Here is an 18538-nt window from a genome sequence, read left to right as displayed (position 1 = left end):
CAGTGACTGACAGTAAGTGAAATCAATCGTATGTCATGTGCTGAAGTGCATGTGACTAATTTTCATTAGGTGACCTTATTTACCGCTTGTTAGACAGTGTTGACATAAGTGATAGCATGTTCACACAACTCAGAGATAACTTTGTCATGGACTCCACGTGAAGCATGATTGATGGATGACAGCAATTTGTCTAGTATGAACCTTATGTAACAAAAAATCACAATAATAGCATACAGAATGTCTATAACAGGCTCTTGTATAATAATATTTAAAATGTGAAAAATTCCGAACGAAGCTGTTTAGAATACCACTTACAACCCGAATGATGTTACCGTGAATACATCAGCTATCCAGCTGGAAATCGGTTGGTTTAGTAGTGAGTAACCATTTATCAACATAGAACAAAAACTTTCGAACAAAAACTTTTGATCTCATCAAATAAAGGGCGCAACGATACAAGATGATAGTCAGGTTTTCTACCAGTTCTTGCGTGATGCATCCGGTAGACTGTCTGAATTTGTTTATGCAAGTCGGTTTTCGGTTACTTGGAGATTCTAAGCACACAATACTCATTTGGAACTATGGACAGACGATATTGCAAGTTTCGCACAGAGACGTTTGGCGTGGACAATCAGTCAAAACAAACAAAATACCCATTTGGTCCTCATATACAAATCGTGAAGATGTCTGATTAGTTTTGTTAGAGAAACTCACTTGGATTTTGGCACGTGCATTTTTATCCCAATGAAAAGCACAAGGCAGTGTAGCCCACTTTTACAAACATTTTCAAGAAGTTGTAAACTGCGTTTTACCTACGTAATTGTAGGTACTCTATTGTGTAGCGGTGTTAAATGTAGACACAAATGCGAAAATATCCGTGGTGGTGAGATTCAAGGCAATCTCATAACAGGTGATTGGTTTAAGTGTATCAGGAAGAAAGTGCCAACTTTCTAGATTACGGGAAAATCATCAGGTAATTGAAGGGTTTAGTTTCACTGTTATCAATAAAATCAATGTAGAACAAAGAAAGAATACATTTCAATATCTCCATCATAGTTTCAAGATATAAGTCCAGAGAAACTGCCGTTTTCGATCAGGTTTACGCTTGAATTACCATAAATAACAAATGTAAAAATTTTAATGGCAGATTAAATACACATCACTAATGAGGCACTGACAAAATGGAGTAGTGAATCTTGCTGCCGAATCATAAATAGGCCAAAATTGTATACATCGGAAACACCGTTTTGTCTACAGAAAGCCAAGGACTTTCAAATTTTGGTCATTTAACGGTATTTTGCAAGCCCCGCGAGCGTCAATTATGTGGTTCGTTGCTGCATTATTTATGTCCGTTGTCAATTTTCCGATCGTAAACGGAAGACTGTTCGTCCTTTAGTTGAGCTTATTATATATTTTCTAGGATTTTTTCATGCACTGTTGCTAAATACGCCAGCTGATTAACCGCTTATCACCTCTAAACACAATATACTACCTAAAAGCTTTCTCGCAGCTGATAAAAATGGTAAATTCATAACGGAATCCACAACCAGTTGCCGTTAGACTGATTGTTACACAAGACCAAATTACGCGTCAGACAACTGATAGTGAAACAAGGACTTAAAAATCAACTGCGTCCTACCAACTGAATGCATTTTTGATATCCGAAGGCTGACATATGAGGGTGCAGTTTGGAAAATTTGGTAAAACAAACGGTAGCAATCGCGAATACATGGGGATAAGCTCTGTCTGAGATGTATGTAACGTAACTGACTGCCAACCCAAGACGGGACACGCCAATGGGCAGAGACATTGGCAGATATGCATCAGTCGTGCGTCTCATTCAAGCTGTTGCCTTCAGTAGAAAGCTTCCCGCCAAATTTTTCGAAAAAATGTTCGCGGATACTCAACTAGTCACCCATCAATCATATCAGCTAATTCCTCAATGCATCTCTGGCCACTCCTACATCCCCAGATCATCGACGAACAAAACTGTGGTATGTATAACGTCCACGATGCTTTTGCAGATAAAGATGATGATGAAAGTGAATGTAACTGACTTTTCTTAAAAAAAATTACGTATCATACTTTCCACGATTTTAGAAGCTTTGATGTAGGGATTCACCATTTTCAAACGACAATTTTTCCTTGTGATTATTGCTGATCCTCCCAAGGCGTACTTTGGGCATTACTTTTTCGGCTGACAAGTTTGTTTCCGGTCTTTTCCTCAAATTGAACTAATTAAAAAACGGTGTTCGGGCGAGGTCTCATCAACACTTTAGTACTTTTCAACAGTCATTTGTCACCACACGAACAACCTGAACTCCGACGTGACATGCTTTATGTGTGATCAATAAAAGCTTTCATCTGTGACGACAAATTCCGTATGCCACTGAAAACATCTACGAGTAGCTCGCTGTGACCCGTAAAGTAATGTGTCGTGAATCACACTGATCGCCAATGCTAGGTAGCTGCTTTTGAAAATCAATATATCTTCGTAATAATCGAGCGAAGAAAGTGAAAAAGTTCAGGACAGACGTATTCTATTTGTATTGTATTCTTAATGTCTGGTATATTTACAACGCATGGCCGAATAGGCCGGTGGGGTTGTACCAAACTGAGATAAATTACAAAGCAACAGATGATGAATAAAGGAAGAGTTAGTTGTTTCTACAAGGACAGAGCACGGTAAAACAAGGGTATTGATTCAGGAAGGTGAAAGATTTCACTGCTTTTACTAACTTTCTTAGTCGAACTACGCATTCGTAGGTGTATTGAAATTATTCTTGTGGAAAGGGGGGAGGGGGGCAGATTTCAGGAATTTATTAGTTTTTCTTTCATATACCTTGGGCCTTCTGACGTGTTGAAATATGCATGTTGTTTGAATTCTCAGATAGCGGTGGTTTACCCTTAGGGAGGAACAAAGGACTAATTCCTAATGAGTCATTGCTATGAGGTGATGCACACACAACGTCCAGAGAAAATTTTCAGTCAAAATGGCTCTGTGTTATTCATCAGTATCATCATCATAAACCAACCAAAATGAGCGTTCCACCTAAAGCTCAACCTCTTTGACTTCTTGCACAATTTAGCCGCTCGTTCAGGATGAACGAGATGGTAAGAAAAACCTTGTTTCGGAAGGAAATAATTTTGCACCATTCGGACTGCTGCAGTACATGTGACATGGACTAAATCAGCGACAAATTTCAGAGCCGGTTAAGTCGTCTACTTAGAACTAAAACGTGACCTGGCGGTTGAAGATTTACGCCCACTTTGGGTAACGCAGAAGTCAGTCTTGAAGCAGTTATGTAATATTTCCCAAATGAAAATCCTCATATTCTTTTGACTGCTTCTTGCAGTGACCTGGATTGAGGGACAAAATACAACATTATATCATGCCCCAATTAGTTGCCTATGGTCGGCTTACCTTAGTCTGGATAAGGATCAGCTAAGTTTGCTTTGAACAATGAGCTTTAGTTTTGAATTTCAGCTTCAAGTTATTTTTACCGATTTGTCTCACTGATACTATGAGCAAACCGACAGGTACCGCCAGAAATGTTTGAGCGATCTCAACTAAACTCAGTTTGTCTTACTTTTAGCACATTATTATCCACTAGAAAATCATGTGACCGTCTGATGTACAGTCATCTACTTGTTACCACATGTGAGCCTTTTGCAGTGAAACCTTCCAGGAGACGACAAACATAAATTAAAGGTAACTACTGACAAGGTTGCTGAAAACTCTTCGACAGCCCACGACCGGTTTCGCACTTCTTGGGGCTCATCAGGTAGGCGCAGTCCACGAGTTTTACTTGAACCCAAATTGCACTGTTTTTCGAGAAATACACTAATTTGCAAATCAGTTTGGTTTTCACGGGAGACCCAGTTGAATCTCTCGTTTATGATGTCCTCTAGCTGAATGTGCTGCACACAGGCCGCCTCATGATTCAGCTGGCACAGCATAAAAGAGAGATTCAGTTGAGTCTCCCGTGAAAACCGAATTGATTTATAAATTAAAGGTCTTTTTGAGGGCTGCTTTTCACGGCCTGCATGGTGCATAATTTGTCTGACGGATAAATTATCTAACAAGTTTGCGTATGACGTACATAGCAGAAATATAAATTCAGCTGTTTGATGATTATCCACTTAAAAAATCAGTTGAAAAGTACCAGTAGAAATAAACATGAATTATGGGACTTGTAATTCAGTGCGGCAGTTTTGGGACTCGAAAACCCGGGTTATCCCACAGTCAAGAGTAGTTGATCTGCTGGTTCCAGTCACTGGATTTCTAGATGGCCGAAGTGGTTAGAGCGAGAATTTACTGACCGGAAGGTCGACTTCCCCTGTCTAGGCTTGAGCAACCTGACAGTATCCCAGCCCTTGTGCTTCCTTCGGATGGCATGACAGTTAGGCACCGAAAGGGCGCTACAGCTGTACGAAATTCACCCCAATTTGTCGTTCCCTGGATCAATGGAAGGTTGGTGTTTTTAAAAACGTGCTCAAGTATATAAAATATTCTGTCCTAAGTAGGCCACATTCTGCCCGTATTCTACTTCGTATATTAGAAGCAATTTTGTATTGGTCTTCACCTGGGAACGATATATATTAAAGACACCTAATGAAGAGCACTGTCACAAAAATCTGTCACTTGTCAGCACAAATGTACTGTTGATCGTGGGAAGACTACAGAGACTGTTCAGTCAATCCGGCAGATAGCACAGGCTAATTTTTCAAGCAAGTGAATATGATCAGCATGTGGATGCATGCAATATTATGCCAAATGAACCAGGCATTGAATGAAATGCTGCCGCGAAAACTACTTTTAAGAGAAGAGCTAAGTAATCGAACTTCTTAACGTTTTATGAGTCAACAAAAGCGATGAATTCACCGGAAGGGAAGTCCCCAAACGTCTCCCAAACATTTTACTTACGCTATATTAAGATAAATTCTACAAGTACGACAGTAAATCTGTAAGATAACTGGATTGCAATAGGTGTACACTTGAAAGATGGAGGTCTGGGTGACGAAAGACGCCAATGAAATAAATTCTCAATTTATGGTTCCCGTAGTATGAATTCTACTGTCCACCTTCGGGGCATGCAAAAAACTAGTTCATGGAATCGACCTGTAGAATAGACTCATGAAGCTCCCGCATGCTCAGAATAAAAATGCACTAAAATTTTTAAAGGCTGCACTTGGGCTCTGGCGCCATTAGAAGCCAATTTATATGAAATCCAAATACGTCGCTTGTTCACAATTTTCACTTGCTAAGCGTACCGCAGAACGGCTTCCTAGAGCTTCCTTGGAGGGTTTTCAATAAATGATACGGGTAGAAAACGTTTCTGCCTTACAATCAGATTTTCGTTTTTAAAGCTCATTGCTCAAACCTATTTCTTGAGTTTTTTGAATTCCTATATCACATTTTAAATTCAATTTTGGCAAATGAAAGCCAAGTTTTCATTTTAATTAAGCTCAAAGCCAACTGGTCCGAATGAATCTCCTCTTCATGATGCTTTTTGATGGACGTGATTTGGGTTGAACCAATTTCTGTAGATATCAAAGTATTTTCTTTGACACGACAATATATTGGGGTCTAGCACGGCTAATGTGGCACCTCTTCCTGTTTGTTCAGTTGTTCGCAAACCAAAAGTGAATGGAGCTCAGTAGGCATACGTACTCTACTGAGTAGGCTGAGAAAACCATCACCATGGGTGCTATATGAACTCGATTTTAGAAATGGGAGTATTCTCAAGTTACGAAAAGTCAAGGGGCAGAGCTAATAGAAACTGATCTTTGGAGTATAGGCGGGTATTGAAGGATATACCTGGAGCCCAACAAAAATTTAGTTTTCGAACATATGGAATACAACAACCTGTCAAGCATTTGATCACTTACTTGTTTTGGGAGACATCACAGAAACCACCGGCCCTTCAGAATGAACTATCTCCTTTAGACAAGCTCCACTCCGCTGAAGCTCTTCTGGCTTTTGACTTGGATCTGTGGATGAAGAAGTCCTCCTGTTCATCATAATTTCATCGGCAAAGCGCACCGACTTCCCGGCAGAGCGTGGCGACACAGAACAAAAGCTGTCTGGACTGTCACAGACGCTGTGCATTGTACCATTCGAAGAATGAATATCGTTCCCATTTGATCCGTTTTGAAGTCTCGATGGGGACGATTCTGTTCTGTTTCGAGCTTGTTCCATATTCAACTCAGAAACCATGTTTGGGTGCCCATTCGGTCGCTCGAGACTGGTGGAAGTTGGTGAATAGTTAGATTTCAGTATGCCTCTGAACGGGCTGGTGCAGCGTCGTCTGCACAAAGTTGCGACATCGTTACTGGAACAATCATTTACCATTACTTTCAAGTTTTCCAAGCTCAAACGAACCGGAGTGTGGGGACTGGATAACTGACTGATATGGATGGAATCAGGGTAGAAAAGTCCGTTTTGAGGGGCTCTTTCTGTGGCACTGGTACCATAATGGGCCATCGGAGTGGATTGTGGATCAGAAAACTGGAATTTATCGGCCACAGCATCTGGATATAACAGAGTATCTGTCTGCCTGAATTGTGCTGGTAACACATTCATTCCAGAAACGAGTAACTCTGCAGTAAACTCCACTTCGTTATTTGACTCACTGGTCTTTTCAAATGAAAATAGAGGAGAAATTAATATTTCGTTCAGTTATCATGGACAAAACTTTGTATTGTGTGAGCAACGGATTAATAAATCGCAACGGTGTCAGCGAACCAACAGCTATCAAGTTCTTTGGAAACTAATTGATACTTCTGCTGACACACGCCCGAGATCACACCGTATACGACAGATGGATACATTCCACCAATGCTATGCTGTGCTGTGCTCTTACACGCTACTAGACAGGCGCAGGTTGGTATGGTTGCGATAATCATGGCGTTCCACGTTACACCACACTTAATTGACAGCTGTTACATGGTGTGCACATTGGAGCACATAATTGGCACACTCAAATAAATGGATGACATAAACGTAACGATCTTCAAAAGAAACACATTTTACCAGTTCTGGTGTATACAATTATAGTGTCAGGTTATCTTCTCACATCCACGATATCAAGACAAGTGGAAAATGGGCAAAATTTGGCTACTTCTAAGTTGGACGGTGAGCACACAGTCGATATTGCGCACGGGTGGTATACAGACTACGGTAATTGATTCTAGGATCAGAGCTTCAATACTTTTCAAAGCCTTTTGCGTTCGCGCCAGCTTAGATCTTTGCCATTTTCTACTCAGCCAACTAAGCTCCTAAAAAAAAAGCCACAAAAAATTGTTCCTCATCTGGTTAACAAACCAGCGAAGATGACACAATTAAGTTCAGAAGACTTCAACTCCGAATTGTGGACTTCAAAACTTGATAATCCTGACATTCTATCTATTTTCACTAAGCTGAAAATTCTATGTTAAAGTTATTCAAGGAATTTTCAGAGCCCATAAATTATCCTCCGAATTTACAAAACTGGAGCTCGTGAGGGAAATATCAGTATTCAAAATGTGATACAACATTTGCAATTTATTTCCCTCAGATTCATGGTAGCTCCAATTAGCTCCATCAACATAACGCTTATGTTTCAATTGCGAACTTACACCATTTGCCTACGGTCAGTATTACCGGTGTACTGCTTTCAATTACGTTAACGGTAATCAGTCAGGAAAGGCACGTCTCATAGTTTTTGTTCCAGTGAGAACCTGATTCGCTCATCTATTTGTGAATCTGCTCTTCAAACGAATCGACCAGTCCACCAAATTTACATACTCACAAGGAGCTCTAGATGTTATCTACACCTTTAAATATGAAAGTAGTGGTCGGATAACATTGGTGGAAAGAGCGTTTGACAGTGCCAGACTTTGAATTTGTTTATAGCTACTCTTAACCAAAACCTCGATGCTCGCGAATGTGTACTGGAGCATGAATGCACCACACAGCACAAAAACTACCTCCACTGAACGTATGTTCCCGATTTACTACAATCGCTGTCTTTTGACTTAGTTGTTTACTTTTCATATTGGCAATCATCGTTCTGCAGCACTACTCTGAAGTATGCTATATTCTTCGAGGGACGACCTATCGTGAGGTTAGAGAAAAGGACGAGATTGAAAATTACACTTTTTCAAATGTTGTATCATAATGCTTTGTCAAGCTAGTGCTTTTTCTTTAAACCACACCGTTTAATGCCAGGTACTGACAACTAAGATCGTTCTCCCAGTTGTTTGTGCGCATGGATTTTACGGATACGCTACACAAGAAGCCCACCTGCAGACGTTGTGTCCCATGACTTGAATGGACACCGCTCCTATATTTGACGTAATCAAACTGTGTATGAACATTAAATAAACTGCGGTCGTATTGACCAGAACCTCCTCTATGAGTAGTATGGCAGATTAATAAGACATTGTTTAGCTGCAAACTTTGGTTTCAACTTATTCAAGCAACCCGTAACACGCACCAAGTAGAAAACGTCTGTGTGAAATTAAGCAGCTTGTTGACGTAAACACCGTTGCCTCCTGAAATGTTATCGTTAGAGGCAAGATATCACCTGATGTGGCGTATTTTATTTAAAAAAAGGCGGACTTTGGGTGTGTGAATAACAAATTTGGCTAGTGTTGTAGGCTGCTTATGCTCGTTTCCCCGCATGGGATTCCTAATCAAATGGAGACGATGCCATTGGATAGCTTGCCATTCGCAAACCCGAACGGCATTACTAAAACTTACCCCTTAGAAGAAACTGGGTTGTTCGGATAGTTACAGTGGTTGTTTTAGGAGAATATCAACAATGGATAGCTTGTCTCCTAAGAATGTCCAAACGTTTGGGAATGCTTGCCTATATTTGTAGTTGGTACAGAATCATATGATCACCTATAGCAATTGCAACGAATTCCGACTGCAAGTTGTTCGCTTCTTATTTCAAGACTTATTAAACTGATATTCACATCGCTGTAATAGTGAAGTCCTCCTTTCCAATTAAATTTCGTCCCGCTTGTGACTACGTCTACGTCAAAAGCCAGGAAGCACTGCACGGGAGTTGGAACTCTATTGAAATCATCAGCGGTGCACAACCCACAAAACCCCGGGGATATTGTACTCCTGACCTTCGTACACAGCCTTTCTCGGTGTTCTGGCCTAGAAGAACTCTCCACTAAATTTTCTACATTCCTTCCTCCCTTACTCATACCTCTATTGAGGTTAGTCCACACAAAAAATGGGTGCAATAAAACCTGGTCTTACCTACCTTGAGGCTATTTAGCAGCATACTTAACTCCACTGAATGCTAAGTTTCCCGGACAACCACGAGGACATCACTTTTAAAGTACTTGAATTTCCAGTTTTTCTCATTTTTTCTGCAGCTTATTAACTAGGTTTGTAAGTAACGCAAAAATTAATGAACAAACCAAAAATGATGGCTACTAAAGCATTTCTGGCGACTTTTTATCCTCCAACAAACTTGTCTGTTCTGAGTAAAAGTTGTAACGCACAGATGCATGAGAATGGGGACGGGAAAATACCAGTTTTTCCTGATGACATAGTACGTTTTTGAATCGCGCATGTTCGTGAACTACAAACATCTTATGTGTTTTTTTCTCCGTCAGCTATTTTTTTATTCAATAGTGTCCATTCCTCCATGTCTAGCTTTAAATCAGTGGGAGCAGAAGGCGATCGGTATATGCTATCTCCGATCAAATCTGATACCGTGTCTGACAAGACGGAGGCTAGCAGTACTAGTCTTCAGGCCACTCTTCCAGTTTTCAAAATTGTACCATAGATGTTAGTCTATTCAGCGTGGACGCCCTCAGTATATGATCGGTTAGGTTGATTCACATATTTGCCACCTATGTTGAAAATGACTTGAATATTGAAATTTTTTGCAGTCGGTGTTTTTTAGGTTTCCTTGTGAAGAATTATTCGTGCGGGCGGAAAAGTACATCCATCGTTGGTAGTTCTTTCTTAATATACACAAATCAGGTTCGTACATGTTTTTCGTTGCTCTCTCATATCCATGGTTAGGGTGAGTGGTCTTTTACTGTATGGTCCTTCTTCGCAGGTCGGGAAGCAATTGATTGGCTGTACGTCGAATTCTGTCTATTTCACAGCATTCTCCTCTGTTGCCTGGACAGTGAGTTGGTCGAAAGTAGTCCAGCCACCAGCGTGTATAAATACCTCCACACAGAATCTTTCCTCGCACAGGGGAACGTTCGTCGGAGTACACGTAGAGATGGCCTGCTTTTGCTAACGTTTCATTTGGGGATCTCGGACTGCTTGCTCTGCTGCCAGGGGCAGTGTACGTGGAGAATAAAATGTCACCTCACCTGAACTCTTTCACTGCCAGCCTGAGCGTCGTCGTAATAACCAGGAGTTTTTATCCCTTGATGTCTCCGCTTGCCCCAGTTTTTCCTTACCGATTTCCTCAGATCGTCCGCAAAAATAGGCACTCATAGTTGTTTGCATCAGGGGTCTTGTGCACGTTCACGTTCAACACTATCCTACCACAAACCCTCCAAGTGGACAGCTAGTGACTTTGGGGTGGTCGCGAAGCATACCATCCACTCTATCACTGAAATGATGATGTAGATGAAAGGCCTGAATCCAACTCACAGTGTTGGTGAGAGACCAATCCTCTCAGGAATCAAGCAAATTTTTGTGATCAACGTCAATGAATTCATTGAGTGTTCTGATCACTTAGTTCACTCGTCTGGCTCATTCATCTCAAGCCAACAGAAATTTGGTAGCTGTCGGCTTGTTGTGAACTAGTGTTGTCTCGCTGGCCTTCATGCAGGAAACTAGACGTTTTTGGTGTTTCTGAGTCCCGCGATCAAGCGGTAGTTTTTTTGAGATGTTCTAAGCTTCTTCTCGCGAAATAGCTCAACCAATGCCTTCTTGCGAAGCTATTGTACCAAAACCAGTCTCAATGCACTCGTTAAGTAGTACTGAAACCGGTGCTGCTAAAACTGGAGCTAGGCGACAGGGCACTGCCGGACGTCCTGAAGGTCTGCTTCTTTGCACAAATAGACCGCACTCGACACGAATTCTACACTGCCCGTCAGTGTGAAAAAAAGAAAGCGATAGATCACCCGGTGGAAGTTCCTTCTAGACGTACACTAAAACGCGATGTGCGCACTCGTTTTCGCAAGTCCATAAACAAGGTCGGTTAGCAGCAACACGCCCTTCGTAGCCGCTGGAATTCGATCGAATGATATCTGTTATCTGTTATCTGCGTAGCCTAGCAGCCCAATGTGGACTTGGGAAGCCTGGAAACGGCTCGAAAAACTCGTACATTGTGTACTGCTGATGTGTGCACAGCTACGGGCTTGCAGGACAGTCCTAACGTGTTTATTACTAATGCCTCTCAGGCAACCCGCAATATCCCTGCTTTAAAGCTAGGTATCATTGCGGATAACTAGTTTTTGGTGATCGAAGTTGAGCGAAGAAGTAGTAAAACTACTTTTCACAACACATGGTATAACCTTCTACAGAGAAAAGTCCAAGACGACTTTGAATAGAAACGAATGGTAACTAGTATTCGTGATTAAAACTTGGTTGACATGTTTCACGTGTCGGCTGAAAATTTTGACCACCGTCACTCATGGTATTTGGTAGTCTGAAATGGAGCTGGAATTATCTAAGTGGTTAGCTGGGTGCTGCTAAGAAGCAAACTTTTGGGTGGTCTGTTCGATAAACGAGTCCAGCTGCAGTCATACTGGAACTGCAGAATATGGCCTTTCATTCACACAGTTCGAAGGTGACCATTGTGGAGACTTGACGACGGTAAAACAAGAAATCACCGCAGTCACCACCGAATCCTACAGTGCAATCTCTACGCAAGAAATGCCCGCCTACAAATGAAATTTATCATTTGATATCAAATCGATAACATATTTGACTGAATGTTTTCTATACGCGCTCAAGCAGTGCACAAGCACCCAAGAACAATTGGCTTGTGAAGTCTGGACCACGTGACTACCGATGGGCAACACACATTAGTATTTGCAATCGCTATAGTTCACCTGAGTTTCCCAGTTCACCACACCTGTTCAGTGACAGTTGATAAAAAGCATCAGGCACTTGGTTCTGTGCTCTTGAGAGAAACTGTCTATTAAAATTCTAGTTCACCAATCTTAAGCACCTATGGCCGATTCACAGGGCTCGTCCATCATTAATTCTTCGGCTGAGTAGCGACGTGCGGACTATACGATTTGTATGTACAGGTACAGATGGCTAGAGTTGGTGCAAACGTCATCTTTTGCCACATACATGCAAGTTCTTACTTTTCCAAGGGGCAGGCCATCCACGTATTGGACGTCTATCTCAGTGCGTCCTATCCTTTGACACTTTTGTAGCTGTGACAACACTGCCTCGAAGCATACATCTGGTGCATCATAATAGCTGTGTAATGTAAAATTTGGTCCATCAAAAATCATTGAAAAAACAGTTGAACAGAAATAAGTTCTCTCGGGAAAAGAACCATAGGAACTTTTACTGTTGTGACGTAGGCTTTCTTAATGGTGCAGAAGTAGCAGCAGCGCTTTTTTAGAGGGCGTAATTACTAGGAAGGTAGACTAGGTTAGCATTTCCAACAGCCAACACTAAGGAAATATATGTTTTTTTCTATGCATGGTCTGACTCGGTCCTTTGAACTCGTATGACAGAAAATCCATTTTAAGAACCGCAGGTTTGCTGTTTTAAGTATAAGTCGCATATAATTGCCGTTCTTCGATCCCGTATGGCATCGAAATTTTCGCTTTGACCCCAAAAGCGGGTTTTATACCTATTAGTTATGAACCTTCCCAGATTTGTAAAGGAGTACTTAGGAAACGTTCGCCCCAGATTAAAAACATGTGTTGGTAAAGCCAAACCTGTCTAGGGAAACCTGATCAATACTGTTCCCAATTCTCCGTATGAGGCGCGTATAAGCGAGCACTTCGTATATCCAGCTTTGAAAAATTCTTTTCCACGAACAACCTATAACAGCCTATAACCTTGTTAGGCGTCGGAAGAAAGAATTTAGCAATAATTATTTCTAAGGCAGTAATTACCAGTATATGCACTTATCTGGGACATTAGATTAGTCCAGTAATATCCGTTTGAAACATTATTCAGTGTTTCAGAGATGACCTTTCGTGCGGGTAGACGAATAGGTCTTGGTGACGAACAGCAACTGGTCTCGCACTGCTTTAAAAGGGCATGGGATGCTGTTTGTACATAATTCTGTCGGAAGTATCGAGGAGCTTTGAAGAACTATTCTGTGATATAAAGAGCGATGTATTGTGGCACTGTATTATAATAAACGTTTACTGTTTGTAACCGATTCATACATTAACACGTATGGTTGTTCCGATCCTTCTAGCTGAATCCTCACAAGTGGAACTTAGTAAGTCCGCCAAGTCGTAGGGACTTCTGTAGATACATTTATGGACACATATTTACCAGAGCTTCCGGTGAAGAATTCTCTAATGAGAATCTTGCTCTCTTTTAGAAGTTATTTGTCCCCTGAGCAACTTGGATATTTTTGGTGGTCCGAGGAGGTTTGGGAAGTTTTAAGTGAGGCTTTGTCCCCCAACTGAAGTGAGTCTATACTAAAAAGCCTCTAGGCTTTTGTCCTGAAAGCTCGACTCGGCTTATACATCTATATTCATGGGCTGATGAAAATATTATCCGACAATCCAATATGGTTATTTGTTGTATAAAACAAAGCAAACTCCCCTACCTAGTTAAGTGATCGCAACCCCAAAATGGTCAAAATCTAAGTTGTTGGTGCGGAACAGGTCACTGCGCTGCGCTAACATGTAAGTGTATCCCTATTGATTTTACCTTTTTAACCAAAATAAAACGAAATAAGCATAACAGTCAGCCAAGATATCTCTGCGAAGGAGATCCGGGACAAACCATTATGTTTTCACTTCAGAAATTTTCTTTTGTCTCTGGTAACTTTAATGGAATGTTCTTCCTCGTCTTACTGTAGTTCCCTGTTGAGCATAAAGTTGATTATTGACGAATGATTCAATCACCGGCTACATTCTTCGGCAGCACAGAAACGTCAACGTGAAACGCGATCTCATTATTAAGACTGCCTCAAGAATCCATCGTCCTTTAACCCAGGTTGAACTCCTTCTTAGGCTCGTCGAATGTGACTATGCTTTTGACTCCACCACCTCGAGAGATAAGCCAGTTTGATTGATACAAAATGTACTTACTTCATTCACTATGGGTTCTGATATCCGATTAGACGACCTCCGATCTCGTTTGCTGGACACTTCTTGCGGTTCGGTCTCCCTCATAAGTGAAGCTGTGTATGATGATGCTATTCGCACTACCGGAGCAGTGCTTGCTGTAAATTTTTGCGCTTGTGGCGTTTCGCACTCAAGTGGAGGCGTCCCAGTCCTTAGCCAGTTTAAGGAACTGGCGTTTGTAAGCATAAGGGTAGGGTTTGTGTCAGATTCTTTACAAGCAGAAGTCGAGGGGGCAGCATAAATTAATGAAATTGGTTCCTCATCAATTTCCAGAGCGGAAGGAGGTGTAGTTTCGTTAGTCTCCCCAGAGTGAGAAAAATTCCCATCGTCGGATCGCTCTCTCAGTTGCTGTTTTGCTGTAAGTTGATGCTGTGTACCAACGAGGGACTGGTGTTCAGTGAATCTGGTGGACATTACAGATTCTCCATTGTAATTCATGTGATTTCCGAAGCCATCTGTTTGGATATTTATGGCTCCAAATGTGGGTAGTTCATTTTCTGCCTCAGGCTCCTGAGTATCGTAAAAAAATTCCATATTGTGAGTGAAGATTTAGGACTCCCACAGTGCATGCAAATCTGAAACTCTTTAAAACGAGCTACAAAATTAGACAATATACAAAACTAACCAGCTAAACCATCAGCTTGGTATAACGTTTTGCTGGAAAGAAGAAAAATATTGTTTTAAAAACTTTATTGAAACTCACGTTTACACTACCCTGATTTAAACAATACTCCCCTATCTTGGCGCAATTATTCTGGTGAATCCACACTAAACAGAGAGAGAACTGGACCCTAGTTTTGCTCTTATTATAGACACCAGCAATGCATATCCTTGGTTTTATCGAGGTTTGAACTGCGAGCAGCTGGCATGAAAGGCAAACATAATGCCACTACCGCACCAACGCAAGCTACGCACACCTGAATCATTACGCCCAAAGACTGATGTGATGTCCTTGATGATGAGAATGATGACACCTAAACAGGCTACTGTGTTCATGTCTAATTCAAAAGCTTTCATATAAAATATACGGATTCGTTGGATGATACTTATCCTCTTCTGCTGGCCATGCAGTTACAAGCCTATATTAAATCCCAACACCCTTAAAAGCGTTTGCTTGATTTGTCCAGGGAAATATCACCAATATGTGAATTTGTGCGCTCGCTGATAACAAAGAGCGGCTGCAACTTAAGTTATCTGTATTTTGGAAGTCTGTCTAATTTTTTTTGTAAAATATACTTTATAGTTAAGATGCACACTCGACAAGATTCTTGTCACTTCCATAGTGTGTGCAAGCTCTGTAGAAAAACAACTATTTTCCAAGAAAGTGTACGTTGACCAGTCAACTACCGGTTTGCAAGTAATGGAGACTGTAGGCACAGGGATCCGAGGAGACATCCAGGCAAGCAACTTTCCAAGTTATTTCACTAGGTGACTGGGGACACCTCAAGGTCTGGTATTTCGGAAACATTAAAACTGAACATATTAATTACACCCTCATGTCACGCCTCATACCTAGATTTTTTCATCTGAGGCCGTTCTCCAGAAAGTCAAGTTAATAGAATGTGGCAGCTTGCACCTTCAAGCTTGAAAGCTATACTGTTCCAACTTGCTAGATGCCTCACAGTCACCTTCAGTTTTCAGTACAATCCATATTTTTGGCCAGCTAACCACACTCGCAATTATCCTACAATAAGATCTTATACAATTTGACACCTCCAGATTTTCAGCTATTTACATTGTGTATCCTCCCTACTTTTTCAGGTCAAGTTAGGAAACGATGTCTGTGGACTTCAGCTTCCTGCAAAAGATCTGACTATAGAAGTACATCGTCCTCTGCGAAGCTTGACACAACCTTGTGAACCATTTTTGCGTTCTGCACTGCCTTGTTTTGTAAAGCGTTTTCGTATCCACATTGTCTTCTAAGCAAACTACTAGTGAGTCAGTGTACCACTTAAATCGAAATTTCGACGGTACGCGTTTCATGTAAGTGGGTTAAAATATGCTTGTGCTTGTACGCACAAGGAAGAAAATTCTCTTTAAATCGGCGAATTATCTCAACCTTTTTCATAGCCGAACTTTGGTGAAATATTGAGGGCCAAGTGGGTTGTAAAAAAGTCTTTGCGCTACCTTGTTATTGATATTAAAGTAGTTTCGGACAGAAGAGTCAGGAGCCAAGAGTCGCAGAAGAACTCACCACATCACTTTGTTTAGAATATTTAGAGGGGAAGATGCTGGCCTACTTTTTTTATACCTTTAAACACAATCCAATAAGATAAATCTGAGTTGTTAGTATAAACTTCGGCCATATTGCTAGGGCTACTGAACCACTCATTTCTATGCAGTGCCAAGCAAAGTGACTGTGCTGGCCTAAAGAATTCGTACAAGTGCCCAGCAGACTTCTGATGGTCGCTCGTCAGTGGACAAGCTGCCAAATCCATACTGCCTTGCTTCACCAACTAGGTGAAACAGACGATTTTATGGAAGTAAAATACACAAAGATAGTGTCACCCTCACACAAAAACATGAGTGATATTTACTCATTCGGTTAGACCACAAAAAAATTAAGCTGCACTCTTTAGTAAAAAGGTTGGATTGTTACGTTGATGTAGTGGGTGGTAGTCCGGTATGCGTTTGTTGGAATGTGTTGTCAGTGGTCATCTACATCTTTAGAAGTATGCGGAAAAGAGAAAGGTATTTTACTGACGAGTCTTTAAATAGACAAAAAATTCATATTAATGCTGCGCAAAAGTTGTGCCTTCTTACTTCAAAAAGAACGACAAAAGAGGTGTACCAACTAAACGCAGGTGTAATTCCATCACCGTCGCTGGAGATTTCCCCCCTCATATCTGCAAAATCTAACTTATGCACACCTGGTAACGTTGGAAAAACAGTGACCTGCATTTGCCCACATAGGAAAGATGAAGGTTCAACTAAGGTTAAAGCTGTTGGTATTTGAACGTTTGGTTTTTTTATTTAAGACATATACATTCACTGGTTGAACGTCATCCAGTTCAGATCCATACATTTGCTTTGTTGCTGACAAGTGATGCATCAATCACTTTCAAACCAGTGTATTCTGTCACCGGAGTGCTCATTTTACGGCTACTGTCTTCTGAGGTATGATCGACCATCAGCGGCAAAATACCAATACCTTCCCTTTAAAATGTGATGCACAAGCCCACATTTTTCTGATGCGTAACCATCTCGGCCTTTCGCTAATCCCTAATTCCTATCCCGAAACAACAAGACAGGATTTGGCAAACAGCTCTTTTCTAATAAACGCCTCTGTCTTCTGATACTGACCTGCAATCACATTCTTGAGAAGCATTCCCCCTAGTTCCGGTCTAAAACTGACCGACAATGATGAATGATGATAAGGCACCCGAACAGAGATACTCCTTTTACAAGCAGTTCAAAGTTACGCTAAAGGATAATCTAAATTCAATTCAAATAAATCGCCCTTCAATAGCGAAATATGTAATAATGTGCGCTCGATGCTGGCATCGTGAAATTCAAGAACGACTTTATAGTCCTCACAAGCACACTAGTCTTCTCGGGCAATGTAGAAATGGTCCCAGTTATCTTATCTCTCAAATAACAATGTACTCATAAAGCTACTTTTGTCTCATTTTTGGTCAAATTAGTTGTACCCTGCAGAGACCCAGCGAGATAATCAATTTTCTTCATCATCTTGTCAGCACCATTATTGTCACCATTGTGATCACAAGCACCGAAGGGTGACACTAGTTCATGTTTTCGTTTATTCGAATAATGGGAGAAGGAACGAAAGACGTCCAGAATTAAACTTGGAGAATAGAACACAGAACTCATGAATTAGCTTTTATAGCTTGCAGCTTGAAGAATAGATCCCCTTTAGTAAACTAACTGGAATTTCACTAAAGGTTTAAGAATGAACGCGGCGTTTTATCATTTGGGATTGTATATCAGAGCATCATTGCGATTCGATATCTCGTCTTTATCCCGACAAACAACGTCTACTAGTTATGCAAGGCGTTCCAGCCAAGACTACCCTGGTTCTAAATCCTACCATTGGTTCTTCAGCACTCATCCGTTCTAAGTCCAGTTGGGGCTACGCAAAAATCAATTGGCCCAAAAGTCACCCTGTCTGCACTCAGGTAGCATAATTAGTCAGCAACGTATATACTTATATATTTATTTTTTGGCCTGCGGTGTCCTTTCACAGGCACACCAAGCTTCGTAATACCCCACTTTTCACCATGCCATCTGGCTAGATAGAAGCTAGTGGAGAGAGATAGTGGTG

General features: G+C 41.1%; 1 protein-coding gene across 1 annotated transcript in view; it reads right to left on the bottom strand.

Annotated features, from left to right (window-relative positions):
- Nucleotides 1–18538, bottom strand: part of T265_03065 (hypothetical protein) — a gene marked incomplete at both ends in the record, with an annotated part of 45107 nt that overhangs the window by 13877 nt on the left and 12692 nt on the right. Inside the window, 2 exons of the mRNA XM_009167470.1 lie at nucleotides 5893–6640; nucleotides 14221–14766. Coding sequence (XP_009165734.1) covers nucleotides 5893–6640; nucleotides 14221–14766 — 1294 coding nt within the window. The remainder of the gene's footprint in view (nucleotides 1–5892; nucleotides 6641–14220; nucleotides 14767–18538) is intronic.

The sequence above is a fragment of the Opisthorchis viverrini genome (assembly GCF_000715545.1).
Source record: "Opisthorchis viverrini unplaced genomic scaffold opera_v5_42, whole genome shotgun sequence".
NCBI classification, from domain to species: domain Eukaryota; kingdom Metazoa; phylum Platyhelminthes; class Trematoda; order Opisthorchiida; family Opisthorchiidae; genus Opisthorchis; species Opisthorchis viverrini.
Note: the sequence above shows the minus strand (reverse complement) of the source record. Positions and strands in the feature narration are given on the sequence as shown.